This window comes from Toxorhynchites rutilus, chromosome 2 (assembly GCF_029784135.1).
Source record: "Toxorhynchites rutilus septentrionalis strain SRP chromosome 2, ASM2978413v1, whole genome shotgun sequence".
Taxonomy (NCBI): Eukaryota; Metazoa; Arthropoda; class Insecta; order Diptera; family Culicidae; genus Toxorhynchites; species Toxorhynchites rutilus.
In genome coordinates this window covers 315,621,280-315,640,372 of record NC_073745.1, presented here as the reverse complement: position 1 = coordinate 315,640,372, position 19,093 = coordinate 315,621,280, and the positions used below count along the sequence as shown (strand labels likewise).

Sequence of the window (19,093 nt, the reverse complement as noted above, 5' to 3'; positions counted from 1 at the left end):
AATAGTTGTGGGTCTGTCTACTGCTGAAAAGCACGATATCACTTCAAGGTGGATGAATTCATTTTCTTCATCATTTAACGGACATTCAGGATCAGTTTAGACCTTGGTTGAATAAAATTATTCCTCTCGCGATCGATAAACCTCTACGTTTCATATATTACAAACCTGTCCACATTCCCCACTATATGTCCATATTACCCGTATCGAAAAAAATGTTGTACTTTTCGGTCTGTTTTATTTCAGTGAAAAAGATTGAAAAAACTTTTTTGTAAAATATTTGACCAATTAGGTAGAAAAACATATATATATATATATATATATATATATATATATATATATATATATATATATATATATATATATATATATATATATATATATATATATATATATATATATATATATATATATATATATATATATATATATATATATATATATATATATATATATATATATATATATATATATATATATATATATATGCCAATGAATGGGAAAAAAACGAACCTAAAATTTCAAAAAGCGTTGAATTCGAATCTTTATTGCATTTTTGGAAAGATTAGGCCCTCAAAAATGTTGCCTCTAAAGGATTTTTCGATATTTGAATTCGTTGGAAAGTTACAGCCAAAAGTATGAGGTATCCTCAAGGGATATAGTGTTGCAGTACGATTTTTTGTGCGCTGTTTTCTCGAAACCATGTTTTTTCAACTGGTGGTATCGATATCTCAGGATCTACTCGGCCGATTTGGCTGAAATTTTTTATCAGCTGTAAAAATGAATTATCCAAATCGTTACATAGCCTTTTTTGATATCTCATTTTTTCGATTTTTATTAACCTCTAAACAGCGATTTTTCGTAAAAATTAACTCATTTTTATCCAAAATGGCCACCATTTTGACAATTTTTCGAATTTTCAAAAACCCCTATGTAACGGTATTGTCCTAAAGCTTCAGAATATTCATTGGAATTCGATCTGCGACAGCACGTAGCTTCAGAACCGATACCACCAGCAAGATACCGATTTTCAGACAACATCTACGCATCCAGCTGTCAACAGTGTAATAATAATTATACGTGCACCCAAAAAATGGAAAATACACCTTCAAATATACCCTCAACAATAACCAAAACACCCGAACACTTCACTTTATTCAGAAAATCCGAAAAAAATCACGAAAATTCTTTTTTTTCCGATCTTCCAGACAGGGGTCCCCCTCAACATGTTCGTCGCCCAAAGCAACGTTTCTGAGTTTCTTGCAAGGCTCAATTTGCAGATAAATTATAGAATGAAGACCAAACATAGTTTGTAGACAACTTTTACATGTTCTAGCAATAATTTCTTCAACTTAAAGACGAATTGACAACAATAACACATGCCAAAGAAATATGATATGGGTTCCGCAAAAAACTGCAATACAAATCATCCGTACTACAAACTAATAAAAAGTATAGTATAAACATTATAATAATATGGTTATAATTTTATTATTTTTCTACATATCCTATAGTTACACTCTGGAGATTATTCTATAAAATTCCTTTTAAAAATCATATCCAATTTGAACGAGGAACGTGCCTCCCATATGTGGGTGACGGGGCGACGAAAGTGTTAAGTGAGAATGGCGCAAAGCGGCCAAAGCTTGAGTTTTTTGAATATCGAAAAATCATCCCCCTTGGGGGAGGAAATCAAGGTTTCAAAAAAAAAAATTAATGCCAAGTGTCTTAAAATTGCATGACACTTCGAGATTTACAGTTATCTAAAAAATTGTCAATCGACTTTTCAAATGGAAAAACGACCGAGAGCCTAAATTTTTTTTATAATATTTTTTTTTGGATTATAGGAAATATCGACGTTTCGTGCAATTATATGATATTTAACATAAAACCAAATTTTGAAAGCTCGATTTCCGGTGATTTTTTGGTTTTCAAAAAAACTCAAATTTTAACGGCTGCGACTCTAGTAAATGAAGCCCGATTGAGTTAACACTTTGCATTGGGTATTTTATCTCGTAAATCAACGTTTAGCACGAAGTTCCATGTGAAAAATCGAGATGATCATTTTCATTGCATGACTTTACCAACCCATGAATGAGAAAAATAAATTGAAAATAAAAATAAACCTTTCTTTTCTTTTTTTCCATTAGTTTTTTCATACAGATTTTTTAAACAAATTTTTTCAGAAAATTTTACAGAATGAAATGTGGTAACCCATAACCATAACCTCTGTTGCTTTCTTGGAGTATATTTTGCCCCAGATCAACAGATTGAATTGTTTGTGCCAGGCTGAAAAACCTGAATTCACGATGCCTTCATGAATAGCTGATGATTTTTATCTGATCAATAATATTTATGTTGGGGTGGCAGCAGAAGAAACTATTAGAACAATGGATGGCGAAGGCAGATAATTTTCAGGAATACGTGAAAAAGATTCGATTTAAATGATCCGACGCTAAAAGCTGCTGTTTCTAACGATCTCACTATGCCTCACGCCTTGGCATTCGTCGAGCGATTTTTTTGTGAATGTAATCAGAACAAGAATAAGCTTCGAAATCGGCTTTGCAGCGAACGCAATTATTGAATGATAGTATGCAATCTAAATTGAGAAAGACTATTTATAAGCATTACCAAATGTACGTGTGATTTGAGGCTTGCAATTGTAGTATTATGTAATATTTTGTAGAAAATAAGTGGTATTTTTTTATGCTAATACAACAGATTTTTCGCTGCAACGAATATTTTCTATGGTCCAGATTTTTGCCCCTTCCATGGTCATAAGACGTGTTAGAGGGTACTGTTTATTGACAAAATATATCATGTCAGTCCATCTTTCCTAGTAAAAGTTATGGCTTCTGTTCCAACTTACCTCGTATTTGAACTTTCCCCGGTGTACTTTATAGCATATTTAAAAGAATTCACTACCTCCGAATTTTCAAAAGGGAACTTGATTACAAATGTTGATTCACACGAAAAACTGCCCTATCAGCTCAATCGGACTTCATTTACTAGTGTTAAACAACCGTCAAAGTTTAAGTTTTTTTGAAAACCGAAAACCGTTTCATGCAATTTGAATACATTTGACATCAACTTTTTTTTTGAAAACCCCGATCCCCCCTTTGGTGATTTTTCGGTTTTTTAAAAAAAAAACAAACTTTTACGGTTTTACGACAGTAGTAAATGAGGTCCGATTGAGCTGATATTTTGCATAGGGTAGTTTTTCGTAGGAATCAACATTTTTAATCGAGTTCTCTTTGAAAATTCGAGATGGCCATTTTTATTGGCACTCTAGTGCAGGACTACGGGGAGAACGAGTTCATGAATTCTCGCGTAACTTTTGAAAAGGTCCAATGTAACATTTTCGTCAACTCGAGAAAAATGAAGTTGAAGACCCGAACATTATTCCGCGAATTGTCTTAAAAGGTATCGATCTTTATCACTACTTTTACCACTAGCAGTCAATAATAACTCTGAAAAACCAATCGTAACAGTTGTTCCGTGATTTGAGCTTAAATTTGAAGCCTCGGAGCGAAAAATGTTACATTGGACGTTTTGACTATCCCTGTTTGCACATTGGACACATTACGTTTCACGATAAGAATTTGAAACTAACTACTGAAGAACAATCGAAACATCAGCATTTCGTTCTAAAGACAGATTATTATTGTCATCACTCGTTGAATTGCACTGACATAGATAACAACACCTGAAAGAAACAAAAACTCAAAACGACCGAAGTACGACTTCGTGTTGTTTTGATTGCTTTGTTACTTCGGAAGTTTCGAGGGTCGGAGGAAAGAGGCGTCTGAAGTAACAGCCGAGTGCTTAAAATCCGAATCTGTATATTGGATATTTTTTGCATCGGCGATTAAAAGATGAAGAAGATAGATGCGTGAACGATTGTTTTTGTAATGCATTCAATGATTGAGAACTAATAGCGTGCATCCATTAACTCGATTTGTTTACATTTGTTACATAGGACCTTTTCAAAAGTTACGCGAGAATTGCATTCAATACAAGCAAGCAGCATGTTACGATAGAAATATGAAGTGTTGTAGGAAGTAATTAAAGTATACCTGACTCGTAAGATTGAAGAAGAAAAGAAAATGTAAGGTCGTAACCTGCTTCGTTATTCATCACTTCGAGATCGACGCCGAGTTCAGTAAACAGTAGAGCAATTTCGCATGTTCCAGTCAATCATAAAACTCAACTGAATGTTTTACCGTCTCTATAAGCTTAAATTTGAAACAGAAACCGACTTCTAACTGTGCCATACGCTTTCACTCAAATCAATCTAGGTAATTTGAATACATTTTATTAAATTTTTGACCCAGTCAAATATCCTTCTCTGCTGAGTTCCCGCTTTGCGATCTCTCTTCTATGCGAAACCTGTTCGCCAAATTTTTCTGACTTCTTTTTCTCTCATGATGACTTGCATTTGAATTCGATTGAGTTCATAGTGTAGTATATGGAGAATATGCTGAATAACTGGCAGAAACTAGTATTTGAGTGGCTCATATAAAAAAGCGAACAAAAAAAAAAGAACTCGCATCTGAGATTACATAAATTGTTAACGTAATTTCGATTCGGTGAGTGATTGCTCTATTGACAAAGGTCCTGTCAATAGCAGTGAAACTAAACAAAACAATCTGGAATTCTCAATACGAACATCTGAGAGCCACCAGCCACGAGTAAACCACGAGTTAGTCTTATTGATAATAACGATAACCTGTCGGCGAGAACGAAATCAGTAATAAAAAACCGTCTAGCTTGATCATAGTCGGAAGCGCGGAAATACTACAAAGATTCTGTCGACTCATTGCCACGAATCAGTATCAGCGTTCAGTTACTTATCATTATCAGCAACTGTGCTACTGCATGAAACGGCAATACAGCGGTATTCTCGCTCACACCGCCAAGGCCTGACGAATATTCCGGAGTATTATTTTTTTTCGGTTGACAGACTTAGTTTTCGCGATCGCAGCACGTGAGGCAATCATCTCAGTTCAAGCCCAAACAGCGATCGCTAAGCATCGCGACGGTTGATGCGGGTCCGAGATCGGTTATAAGCGCTGAAATGGTAAAAGTTTTCAGTTGATATACTTGGATTTGAGAATAGTGTAAGGACAATGAGGACAACTGCTTGGTGTTGTGGCTTTGTTTATATGTCGGCGTTGTGGAAAAAAAATTGAATAGATGTTGTATTGTGATTGTTGCGTAGAAAGGAGTGGATATTAGATATTAGGTAACCGCAAAAGTATCGCAGCATTCGCCAGGATATTGTGGGAACGCTTTATAGGTTTATACCAAGCCATCTGCAATTTTGACTGATAGTATTTCTCATAATTTGTGTTTAAGCTTTTGATACCAAAGAAAGCTATACGAGTACCCAACAACTTAAAAAAGTGATTAACACCCAAGGTGACTTCTTGACTTCCTCATTTACATATTCTGGTTCTGTCATAAATTCTGTGATTTGATTGTTGGATTTGGGGTTTCCCGTGGGATTTAAGTGGCGGTTTTTATCGGAAATCGCATCCATACAAATCAGCTGTTCGCGCAAAAATCTGGTAATAAAGTGTGATCTCTCTGGAATCATTGTACACATACAATATAAAATACGTTTCGATACAAGGGCCTTCGAAGCTTGGAAGTGATGGTCCTAGAGCGATGGGTTCTTCTAAGGAATCAAACCGTTAATGCGATACTAGAACAAAGTAGAAAATTTTTATAATAATGAAATTGAATGAACAGCGTTGATGGTTGCGTGATTATCGAGACAGTTCTACTCTTATGCTAGTATAAATTTGATAGCTGGAATCTCGTCTGGATTCTCTGTGGCGAAAATATCTTTTCTATGTCTTTTCCAAAAATGGGTATGCTTCTAGGTCTAATCATTGCTCAGCAAGAATATTTATTTTAAATTAAGCTTCCAAATACTGTATTGGGTTCGGCGGAACTGCAAATATCTACAGGCATGAACATTTTAATCCTAATCAGATAATTGTTGAATAATCGCATGATTATGAGAGATTTTCGAATGTCGAGTTATTGCTTTTGTACGTTCAGTACCTTTAACGACTTTCCAGTGATGGCATCTAGAGTCATGATTTCCGTGAGTCTATCTATTGCGATTTAGTCATTCTCTAGCTGGAAGTCCATCGGAATAAAGGTTTTGACTATTTTCTTACTTTTTGCTCAAACTGCTTTGCCTACTCGGGTGTGATGAGTGAATAGATCGGTCAAACTATTGAAATATGTTTTGGGTTATGCAGTTCAACGAATGAAAAGAGCGCACCTAGTGTAAATCATCATTTTAACGTGGCCTTGTTGTTGAGGTTATAGACTTTATTCCAGAAGATGTGTTGAACGTTTTGTTTTGATATTCCTGAAGGAAAACGACCGATTAGGTTGTCTGATTCGACCGTACGGACGCGATCGCTAGTGAACCTGTCGAGTCGTAACCTGGTGAATATATATTTATTTAATTTTATTTTTGTTTTATACAAAGTTTTTACAAGTTAAGTGTCTTAATTCTAGCTTAATGATTGCATTATTAAATGCTCGTTTTATTTGATATGATTTTTGTTTCTTAATTTGAATGTTAGACATTTAATTGTTTTTTAAATTATTAAAACAAACTACCTATCTAACCTTTCCTTAACCTAAACCTAAACTGTACAAATTCCGGGCAATCAAATGCTCGGAATAGGAGCACCTCCCTCCAAATGTTTGAATACATTTTTTGAATTTCACTTCCAAGGTATTCAGGCAGGCTCTTTTGTGAACCTCCGTTGTTCTCGTCCAGGGGGGCAGATTCAGAATTATCTTGAGGAATTTGTTCTGAATGCGCTGGAGCTTCAGTCTGCGTGTCCAGACACAGCCGCTCCAGACTGGAACGGCATATTCAATTGCAGTATAAATGATCCAGCCATCTGATTCTTCAGACAAAGTTTAGAATTTCTGCCAATCAATGAATACAATGACCGGAGCAAAATATTACATATTACTATCGTGAGACCTAAAAATGAGATGACTGTCTAGAGTGAGTCCAAAGTAGACCACTTCTCTGGACTATTCGATAAGTGAGTTACCGAACCGAATACTTACGTTATCAAACGGAACAAGTCTACGAGATCTCGAATGCGGGAATAGAATAGCCTGAGTCTTCGTCACATTGATAACAATTTTCCAACTGGTATAATACCCTGTTAGAGCATCCAACCCACCCTGCAATTTGTGAGTCAGAGCACCGATGACGCGGCCTTGAAACAAAATCACAGTGTCATCGGCAAATTGGGACAACATCCCATCACCGAGAAGCGGTGGGATGTCCGCAGTATAAATGTTGTATAGAATAGGCCCAAGCATACTTCCTTGGGGTACACCTGCATCTATATTGAAATGCTCTGAGCACACATTATGAAGGGACACCCGAAATGTCAGAGAAATAATTTCTGATGATCTTGATAAGATACATTGGAAAATTGAATCGTTGCAACTTGTACACTAGACCATCGTACCACACATTATCGAAGGCCTTTTCAATGTCCAAGAGCGCCATTGATGTCGTCGTGAACGACTTGTTCCACTATATAATATTGGTAACTCTAGTGAGTTGATGGATGGTAGACCTTCCGTTACGGAATCCAAATTGTTCCTCAGGAAAGACACCATGCTCATCTGCAAAAGCAAGAATTCGGGTTTGGATGCATCTCTCGAACAACTTAGAGAGTGCACAGAGCAAGCTGATGAGCAGATAGCTCTTAGGAATAGAAGGATCTTTTCCTGGTTTTCGAACTGGTATGGCTTTAGCTAGCTTCCATACTGAAGGAAAGTAGCAAAGCTCCCAGCATATATTCAAAAATTTCGCTACAAACACAAATGAGCCATGGCTTAAGTGCTGAAGCTGGATATTGAAGGTGTTGTCGATCATATCCCGGGATGCCAAGTAATTGTATTAAATATATTAACTTATGGAATCCCTTCAGCTCTAATGGAAAAGATTTAATTCAATGGCTGTTGGTAAAGCCAACTTCTGTTCTACTATCGGGTCAGCCCTGATGAAATCAATGTTATCTTAGCTAATATGTTATTTTGATAGTATGAGTGAGGTTAGAGATAGATAGATATTATAAAAATCAAATGCAGACATACTTCCATTGAAACTTTTAAAATCGATCTGCCCCCTAGTCGTGAGATCACTCATATACATTTTCAGATCCATCATATTATCGAGCAAATTTCCGGATCAATGGAAACAGTTAAAAAATATCCCCATTTAAGAGGAATTCCCCAGTAACAAAACCAACTCACAATATATATTATGAGTACTCTTTTAAATGTTTTCGAGCTTTGCCACGTTGATCAATCTTCTTAAGGGAGATCCCTGTCTGGAAGGTTGAAAAGTAATGAATTTCCGTAATTTTATTTCGGATGATAGGAATAAAGTGAAGTGTTAGGGTATATTTGTATTTTCCACTTTTTTTTCCTATTTCCATCAAGGTAAATATTAAATTTATTATTTGTTGTCGTTCTGTATTCATCGTTTCACACACACACAGATCCTCCCTTCGACCGAAACGTCCATGGTCCTTCAGATCGAAATCACCCTTTTCGAATTGCCGAAACCATTTTTCAGAATGAAGGTAATAAAAAGGAACTTCGAAGTCCAGAAAAATTGTATTTTCCAGGGCATTCATCCTGTACCGTCATGGAAGTATTTATTTAAATAAATTAATTGAAAATTATTATTAGAAATTCAACAACTGATACTCATACTTAACTTCACTGACCATCATTTCATAAAATCCAATCGTGCCATACGTTTGGAATTCAGTAAAAAGTTCTAAAATACAACACTTCATCTAGACCTGTTGTCACCACCCAATTTCGTCACAATATTCGCTGCAAGCCTAGTGAATGTGATGGTTTTGATATAACTTGTGACCATTTGTTTTGTAATGACCAAAATTATAAAACTGTTTCTCATAAATTTATGACCACTAATTCGACAACCTTGAAAAGAGTCAAATGTTTATAACGTTTGTCAGCTGGTATTTGGTGAGTTTAAAAAATGTTTACTGAAAAACAAATTTATGATTAAAAAAATCGGAAAAATCGAGAATAAAAGATCGATGTTTGCTATTTTTGGAGTACAAAGAATCGACCCAAAAAATCGGGAAACGGACAGAAAAAGATCGATCTTCTTAATATCGATCCAAGATCGCTTTATCCTAGTTGGATCAAGTTCATCATAAACTCCACAGGCGAATGATGTCATTCGACCGCTTTTTCCTTCAAATGAAAAAAAAACAACAGTAGCGAAAGCCGCAAATATTATTCATAAGGATCGAAACTCGACTTTTTCAATACGCTGTTACGGTACTTTGTTTTGCAGAATAACGCGAAGTTTAATGTCAAATGAAAAGAAATATATATCAAATGGAAGAAATGCGTATACAATAGGGTTCCAATGAATGTATGGGAAAAAATCGACCCTAAAATTTCAAAAGTTACCCTATACAAAATGTTCACCACCTCGAAAAAACACCCTATGCTCAATCGGACTTATGGGAGAGTGGCGCAAAGCGGTCAAAGTTTGAGATTTTTGAAAATCGAAAAAGCACCCAATGGGGGAAATCGAGGTTTTCGAAAAAAAAATTTGACGCCAAATATCATTAAATGGTATGAAACGTCGAGATCTAGTGTCATCTCGAAAAAAAAATTTTTTGTCAAAAATCGGCACTCCGGGACTTTTTTTTCGGTATTCGAAACGAAAAGTATGGGTTTGGGTGCCAATAAAAATAGTTATCTCGATTTTTCATTCGGAACTTGCTACGAGATTTACAGTTATCTAAAAAAGATTTACAGTTATCTAAAAAAATTGTCAAAAATTTATTTTCAGGCGGAAAAACGACTAAGCGCCAAAAAAACATTTTTTTTACAAAAAAAAAATCGAGATTACTGTAAATCTCAACCAGTAATGTAATTTTAAGACATTTGGCATCCAATTTTTTTTTTGAAACCTCGATTTCCGGCGATTTTTCGTTTTTCAAAAAAACTCAAATTTTAACGTTTTTGACACCAGTAAATGAAGTCCGAATGAGCTAATATTTTGCATAGGATATATTATAGTGCAAATCAACATTTCGTAGCATGTTCCGAATGAAAAATCGAGAAAACTATTATTATTGGCACCCAAAAACATAATTTTCGTTTCGTATAAACTAAGTCCCAGAGTGCCGATTTTTGACAATTTTTTTTCTTCGAGATGACACTAAATCTCGACGTTTCATGCCATTTTAAGACATTTGCATCAAATGTCAAAATTTGCATCCCCCTGGTGATATGGTGAACTCAAGCTTTGCGCCACTCTCCCTTAAGTCCGATTGAGCTGATATTTTGCATAGGGTGTTTTCTCGAGGTGGTAAACATTTTTCATGGGGAATAAAATGCACAAAACACTTTCACCTGTTAAACGATCCACCTACTTATCTGTAAAAGATTTTAAAAATCATACATGCAAATTTATCCTACATTCGAAATTATTACATTATCAGACATATCAATTTTCCATATTATTCTTAGATACTGATTCGTCTCTGTCGTCTAAAATTTTCTCTCACGTAGACCTGGACCTGGAACATAGATTCAGTTTATGCTCTAAAATGAGGTAGCTCTTCTGAAGGAGCATTGAACCCGTGCGACCATTAGTTTTAGCTATTGTAGAGGTGGTAGTTAAAAATAACTTTTCTCGAAGATGGAAACCACTCTAAAGGAAGAGTTCCGGTAGCATACGTTGAAAAATAAAAGTATGCATAGTAGGTTCTAAAATTATTTATTTGTTATGTAAATTTCCTATTTCAGCGTTTAATCTCTATTTATATTGGGTAAATAATATTTCAATGCTACACCCAGAATTGATTTTTAGCTCATGTTTTTTCATCCCAATTTATGACATTAAATGAGACATAACATAACAGAAAATGGCATGACTCACAAATACTAGTAAGCATTTGTATAATATACATGGTACAGCAATATAAGATTAATACGAGCGAGCGAAACAAAAGACAAATAAGCTTTCCGCATGCTTTGCCCCATACACGGCCCAGACCGAGATAGATATTGTACTCCTTCATGCGCTCCTTTTTTACTCTTAGAAAACACCTCCCAACTTCATTTTATAATCAGTTCCAATATTATCACGTATTTGCTGAACAACTCCTTAAGCACCATTAGCCATGTGGATAGCATGGTCGTGTAAATTAGCTTTGCATTCCAGCCGGCCTAGGCTCGATCCCCATTGACGTCGTATGGACTTTTTTGGCAAAATCTTTTCTGCCAAAGATGAAATGTTTTCTGCCAACGCTAGTTTGGGTGTATAAATAGATTTATACTTAAAAAATGTGCCCACCATCAATGGAAAAAGCTCGATCTCTCACAGTTTATGTGAATTACTTTCAGAATATTGATTTCAATGCAGAAGTTCAACTATATATGAAGTTAAAAAAATATGAAAAATATGAATTTTCGACCGGGAAGCTAAAGCCCTTCATAGATAAATGCGGATTTATGGTGGGTAGAAAATTTGAACAGTCTCGGAAATGTAGAATAGTTTTCATTCATTTTTGGATACATACGTAAATGTGTTTTCCGGAAATGTTTATTGATACTGTCCACGTAAATATCTGCAAAACATAAATGAGGAACAGATTTCGTTATGAGTATATTTTTCGTGGACCAACAGATGTCAGCATTGTAGCCAAACTAAGTTACTGGTGTGCCATTTAAACCGATGCCGCACCGAGGAATGACAAAAGCACCCATACCACGAAATTACACATTTGATTTATATTAGGCTGTCAAAAAAGTCCTGTGGTATTTTTTTGAATTTTCATTTGTTCATAAAATTAGTTACAATCTGTTTTAAGTCAAATATGCGCCGTTTTGTTCGATGACTTGTTCCCAACGAGATGCCAACTTCATAATACCCCTGTTATAGAAGCTCGCTTCCTTATTGGCAAAAAACTCGGATAGCCAATTTTCACAGGCCTCTTTTGTGGCTAACTTCTGACTACCTAGCTCGTTCGCCATGGACAAAAACAGGTGGTAGTCACTTGGTGCAAGGTCCGGACTATACGGCGGATGCAAAAGAACCTCCCATCCGAGCTCCCGGAGCTTCTGGCGCGTCACCAAAGAAGTGTGTGGCCTGGCGTTGTCCTGATGGAAGTCAATGCGGCCTCTGTTTACCAAAGATGGCCTCTTCTTCATGAGTGCTACCTTCAAGCGGTCCAGTTGTTGGCAGTACAGGTCCGAATTGAGCGTTTGGCCATAGGGAAGCAGCTCATAATAGATTATTCCTTGACAATCCCACCAAACACACAGCAGAACCTTCCTGGCCGTTAATGAGGGCTTGGCCACCGTCTGAGCCGCTTCAGCGGGCTTCGACCACGACCGTTTGCGCTTCACGTTGTCGCAAGTGACCCACTTTTCATCGCCAGTCAACATCCGCTTCAGAAACGGGTCGATTTTGTTGCGATTCAGCAGCGATTCACATGCGTCGATACGGTCAAAGATGTTTTTTTTTGCGTCAACGTGTGTGGCATCCGGTTCCCGGAATAAATCGCCACAGAAAACGACTGCAACAGAAACCACCGCTTATAAAATGTGTAGTAGGCTATAAATATTGTGGCGCGGTATTGTATTTCAAAACAAGAATTAACCGGGCAAACGTATCGCCCCAGGCAAACGTAACGCCCCGGGCAGACGTATACCGTCCGACGCTCGCTAGAGCTCGGTCGGACATTGCTAAAGGATCGTATCCTATGTTTCAAACTAACCGGGCAATCAGTGGATCCCAGGTTTGCGTGCGAGACACCGCCGCTTCCGACGGCGGGTCGGCGGTGGACTCGGATTGCGTCATCTTGGCGGCATGGGCCGCCTCGATTCCTTATCCTCGCCAAATGGGGACTTCGTCCCCATTACATTGTCCTCAGAATAAATTTCGAAAAACGAGAACAAGAGAATAAATTTATAATAGAAATGTGAGGCACATGATGTTTTTCCCGCGCCAAATATTTCTAGCCTACTACACTTTTTCTAAGCGGTTGTTTCTGTTGCAGTTGTTTACTGTGGCGATTTATTCCGGTCACCGTGGCATCCATACATCGAGCTTCTTTGTGAATCCAAGCTTCTTCAAATGGTTAATAACGGTTTGATGACTTATCCCCAGCTCTTGGCCGATGCTACGGCTGCTACTATGCCGGTCTTTCTCGGCTAATTCAGCGATTTTGTCGCAATTTTCGACGACAGGACTTCCGGAGCGTGGCGCATCTTCGACGACCTCTACACCAGAACGAAAACGTTGAAACCATCGTTGTGCGGTGGAAATGGAAACTGTATCGGGTCCATAAATTGTACAAATTTTATTGGCAGCTTGAGATGCATTTTTGCCTTTGTCATAGTAGTACTGTAAAATATGTCGGATTTTCTCTTTATTTTGCTCCATATTTGCGACACTATAACTCACGAACGACTTAACCAAACAAAACACTGTCAAGGACTATATTATAGCGCGCAAAAATACCTTTCCAACAAGCTATAGTATGACTCGATACAATGAATACAACTAGAACTACGCGCTTACAACGACACCTCGCGGAAATACCGCAGGACTTTTTTGACAGCCTAATATATATGTGGCTACCCGTCGGTGTAATCCGCGCTCCGGCACGTATCGGCACCGGCAAGATATTCTTTTAGAGAATTCCTTCATGTACCTGTTTGAAACGTGCTGTGTATGAGCGGAGCCGTTCCACTGTATGTTCGCATACACATTTAAAACACACGCAATAATATTTTTCTTGCATAAAACGTGCCGTGCCGGATAGTATAATATCATCTTAATGTAATCAAACAGAGAAAAAGAAAGAGTGCGTGAGTTTGATGCATTTTTAACCATACATTTAAATTGTCCTCTTAGTGGAAGCTGTCTTACTACTGATGGGGTAAAACATTGATGAAATTTTATTTATTCCAACTCCAGATACTTTTTCGAGTAGCATTATCCCTATAGGTTCAATAAACTTGCAAAGATTTAATTTATCTAAAATTAGCCGATTGGTTCTTAAGAATCCTTGAGAATCAAATGTCTTAGAAAATTCCTACAACATGATGAAACAATGAAGGATGAAATTTTATGTGGAAGGACAAGGATGAGATGAATGCTAGTTTTATCGCATTTTCCAAACCTCTTTCACGTGGAAATTCCACCGAAAGCTGTTGAACTTAATTTTCTCAGTTCAATGCATTATCCGAATGTTTGTTCGGCTAGCAGAATTCACCTGGAGTCATGTCTATCGTACATTTTCAGCGTAACTGTCGCTCCTCTCCCGGCTCTATTTGCTGTTTGTCTCGAATGAAGCCGTCGCCATTGAGTAAAAGCTACACTGATGGTTGTTCGTTGATTTCCGGTGTCTTTGTCCTGTCTGAGTTGTTGCCTTTCCGGCGAAACAGATTTTGTTTCAATGAATAAATTTCTGCTTCAATACATATTGTGATATTTTTGCTTCTTAATTTTGTCAACGTTTATATTTTTAGAATACCAAACTCTTTGCAGTCCTGCTCCTGAGCTGCCTAGCATGGCAACACTCGCACGCATCCCGAATTCTGGGGGTGTTTGTATTTCCCGGGCGCAGCCACTGGATGATGATCGATGCCATAATAAACGAGCTGCTGGACCGCGGCCATCAGGTGACCGCCATCGGCAACTACGCGTTATCCCGACAGCACGAAAATTACACCGACATTCGGATAGCTCCCATCTATGATTTTTGGAAGAAATCTGTGAAGGTGGATTCGTTGTACGATCTGACGGATATTTCGATCCATTCCATGTTGGTTGATTTTCTGTACAGTTTGGGCTTGGAAACGGCCGAGTATGGTTACACCAGGGAAAACGTGAAAGACTTCCTGGTGAACGATAAGAGTAACTTCGATTTGATCCTAGCGGAACAGTTTTATCAGGAGTCCTATCTCATGTTGGCTCACAAATACAAGGCGCCGATTGTCACTGTTGGTAAAAAATCTGCATGGGTAAAAAATACCAAAAAAATTTTTGTGATATATTTTCCATTGTAGGCACCTTCGGATTCGCGCAGTACATGGGTCCAATAATGGGCATGATGAACATGTGGTCCCACGTCCCGCATGAGTTTCTTCCCTACACGGATAGGATGACGCTGCGACAACGAATGTACAACTCAATGGTGTCCTTCTATGAACAGCTGCTAAGGTCGGTGTACTACATGCCCAAACAGGAAGCAATGGCTCAGAAGAACTTCGCCCATCTTGAGGGTCCTCTTCCGAGGGTGGCCGAACTTGAACGTCAAGTGTCCGTTATTCTGCTGAACAGCTACGCGCCACTCACCACGACTCGTGCCAAGGTTCCTGGGTTGGTTCAAGTGGGTGGCCTGCACATCAAAGAACCCAAGTCGCTGCCAGCGGACATTCAAAAGTTTTTGGATGGTGCCGAGCACGGGGCAATTTTCTTCAGCTTGGGAACGAATCTGAAGAGCTCCGATATGCCACCGGAAAAATTGGCGGCGATTCTGAGCGTATTTCGTTCGATGAAACAGCGAGTTGTTTGGAAGTTCGAGGACGAATCGGTGAAGAATTTGCCCAAGAATGTGCTGATCAAAAGCTGGTTACCGCAGAGCGATATTCTTGGTCATCCGAATGTTAAAGTCTTCATCACCCACGGTGGTCTGCTGGGAACCCAGGAGGGGGTTCATCGCGCTGTTCCGATGTTGGGTGTTCCAATTTATGCCGACCAGCATTTGAACATGAACAAAGCCGTTTTGGGAGGGTACGCGGTTAAATTGTATTTTCCGAATATAACCGAAACATCGTTCCGGTGGGCTTTGAACGAGTTGTTGTATAAACCAGAGTATAAGCAGAACATTGACAAGGTTTCGTCGGTATTCAGAGACCGACCGGTACCGGCCGTGGATGAAGCGGCTTACTGGATTGAGTATGTGATTCGACACAAGGGTGCCCCTCAGTTGAGATCAGCGGGACTTGATCTGCCGTGGGTAAGCTTTGCTCTACTGGACGTCGTGGGAGTGTTGCTGTTGGGGGTGATAGTGACAATTTGGCTAGTCAGAAAGATGGCGGTTGTCGTGTTAGGTAAATTGAATCGAAAGAATAAGGTCGAATGAGTGGTGAAATATATTGAATAAGTACACTGTAAACTGTTTTATATTTCATCCAATTCTTAGCGATAGACTGTAATCTATATAAATAAAAATGTAAGGCAAATCTGTTGGTAAGCGGAAACCCCGAAGAAGGGATGGTCCGATTTTAGCCTCCTGTATTTTGTTGTATTCGTCTCTTCCCGTAGATCAATATAGTGGAGAGAAAAATCGAAAAAAATTCGGAAAATCCTGAAGGAAGGTCGGAAAATTCGGAAAATTGAATTCCCACATTTTCGAAAATTACATCATAATAAGCGTTGTTAGTCCATTCGATATTTGCGATATCGAAATTGATCTTTGTTCGTAAGTGGAAATGGATTTTCAGGCGAAATAACGCATTTCCATATCTTATACCTATAAATAAAAAAGGAAGGCCAAATGTGTTGGTAAGCGCCAAACCCGAGGAAAGAATGGTTCAGTTTGAGTCATCTATATTTCGTTGTATTCGTCTCTTCCCGTAGATCAATATAGCGGAGAGAAAAATCGGAAATTCGGAAAAATTGAATTCCCATATGTTCTACATATAGCTAAGCGTTGTTATTCCATTTGATGTTGGCGCTAACGAAATTGATTTTTGTTCGAAAGTGAAAAAGGATTTTCAGACGGAATAACGCATTCTTATATCTTCTATCTATATGAACAAAAATGGAAGGCAAAATGTGTTGGTGTGCCCTAAACCCGAGGAAGGAATGATCCGATTTGAGCTGCCTCTATTTTGTAATACTCTCTGTATCAAACATGTATTCCATGCAACGGAGAAACATGTTATTTCCAAATGCTTGAAGAATCTTGAACGAGAATTGTGTCTGAAAGTAATTCTATATTATAAGGACGAATTTTTGTAGAAGTACTAGACAATTTATAGTAAAAGGAAATTGTAAAGGGTCAAAGGGTAATCAATCAATGAAGAGTTCAGTGATTGGACTCACTAACATTCACTTAGTAAGAAAACGTGGATGTTTGGAAGTATTCAAATCAAAAAATCTATTTTGGGCGGGACGACTAGTGAATTAATACAAATATTATTTATATTTTTTATTCATTTATTTATTTAGGCTCTTTAGCATTTTAGTTGTAACAGAACCGAATTTTATTCGTGTACATGTCACATGTTTATCATGTTTATAAATAGCACATTACACAGTAGCCATATAGGCGTAAGAGTATTCCTTCTGTTCTTCCATTATCCAGTTAGACCGGACAGCGGAAACAGTTGATATGATCATTATTGTGTTATTTATAGCTAAGATAAGATCAGACAACTGGCTTCTTACTCTTCTTCGTCGCCCAAAAAGGAAGCCATGGCATGAAGATGTCAGAGTTGCCAAGTATCATAAAATTTCAGATTTTTTAAATTTATGTTTTTATGAATCGTAACATTTGGTTAGTGCGAATTTAATGATTTTGCATATTTTCAATTAGACAATCTCAAAAATATGTTTTAAAAGGATAAATTAAGTCTTTAAAATACGCTATAATAATAATATCCATAACAACTCGTCCAAGATTGTCTGGAGAGTATTTTCTCGTTGATTCGTGCAAAACAACGGTGCTCAACTCCATTGCAACTCAGGAACAACTTGAAAATTGTGATTCTTTCACAACACATGACCGTAGTACCGAATGCTTCATCGAATTTCAGCTTCATCTAATTTTAGTGAGAATGTGGATGACATGAATATTGAATTCGACTATGAGTACACCGTCGATGAAGCGAAAACTTTCCTCGACAGAACAGAACAAAATTCGTTGTTCTATTTTGCTCGTTACATCATCAAAATAAGTCAGCGAGAAAGAACATGTCAGCAGTGTAACAAGAGATTGGTAGTCAGCAAAACGCAACCTGGATTGTATCAACCATCTCTTTTTGACGTAGGATTACGACTTTTTGTGTGAATTGTCCAATTTCAATTGCTTAGTCATTTCATGATGGATTGATGAAATTTTTGCGTCAATCGAATTCGACACTCCATAACAATTTTGACGTAGGACTACGTCTTTCATTTCTATACCGAGGTGTAAAATTAAAGTTTCGAAAACAAAAGCGTTACGCCGGAGACCGAGATTTTGGGCGTTAATAGCTCCTAAACAACTGAACGAAATGGTATGATAAACACTTCATTCGAAAGATAAAATGTCTACGCGTTATATACTTGTTACTTTTTCGTCCAAAAATATGTTTCCTTAAAATTGCTTTCAAAACAGGCTATTGAAATCACCAATCGGTATATAAGCGAGCGCTGCTCGGAAATCCACTCAGTTATAATTGAACAGCGATTGAGGTACCATCGCAGGAATGAATGGATGATTCGCTAACACAGACTTCAAAACCATGGAGCTGGGGAAATCGGATATAACACATAAACGTTGTTCCGACACAATCATAGTCCTATGTCAAGATCCCGTCCGCGACCCTAGGCTCAGACCCAGAGATGCCAACCTTCCTGAATTTTCAGGACTTCCCAGACGTTTTGGCACGCTCCCTGATATCCTGACAAACACTCAATGTTCCCTGATTTTTATACAATGATGCTGATTTTCCCTGGTTTTTGACTTTTTGCTTTTTGCATTTTTTACTTTTTACTTTTTGCTCAGAAAAAAACCCATATAAATGTACTGGGAGTATTGCTGGTTGTGTACGAGGGTTCCCGGAATAAATCGCCACAGAAAACGACTGCAACAGAAACCACCGCTTATAAAATGTGTAGTAGGCTATAAATATTGTGGCGCGGTATTGTATTTCAAAACAAGAATTAACCGGGCAAACGTATCGCCCCAGGCAAACGTAACGCCCCGGGCAGACGTATACCGTCCGACGCTCGCTAGAGCTCGGTCGG

At 37.8% G+C, this 19,093-nt stretch overlaps 1 protein-coding gene across 1 annotated transcript; it reads left to right on the top strand.

The window, feature by feature from the left end:
• The first annotated feature begins 4,752 nt into the window (after positions 1-4,752).
• LOC129769132 (UDP-glycosyltransferase UGT5-like) lies at positions 4,753-16,253 on the top strand. The gene is made up of 3 exons (XM_055771205.1): positions 4,753-5,077; positions 14,602-15,079; positions 15,142-16,253. Exons 1-3 carry the CDS (start codon positions 5,075-5,077, stop codon positions 16,218-16,220), a joined length of 1,560 nt encoding a protein of 519 aa, XP_055627180.1. The 5' UTR covers positions 4,753-5,074; the 3' UTR covers positions 16,221-16,253.
• Positions 16,254-19,093: the final 2,840 nt, after the last annotated feature.

Excerpts from the sequence above, each read along its gene's own strand:
- LOC129769132 (XM_055771205.1), top strand. Across the intron at positions 15,080-15,141 it reads GGCGCCGATTGTCACTGTTG|GCACCTTCGGATTCGCGCAG; the intron begins GTAAAAAATCTG and ends TTTCCATTGTAG.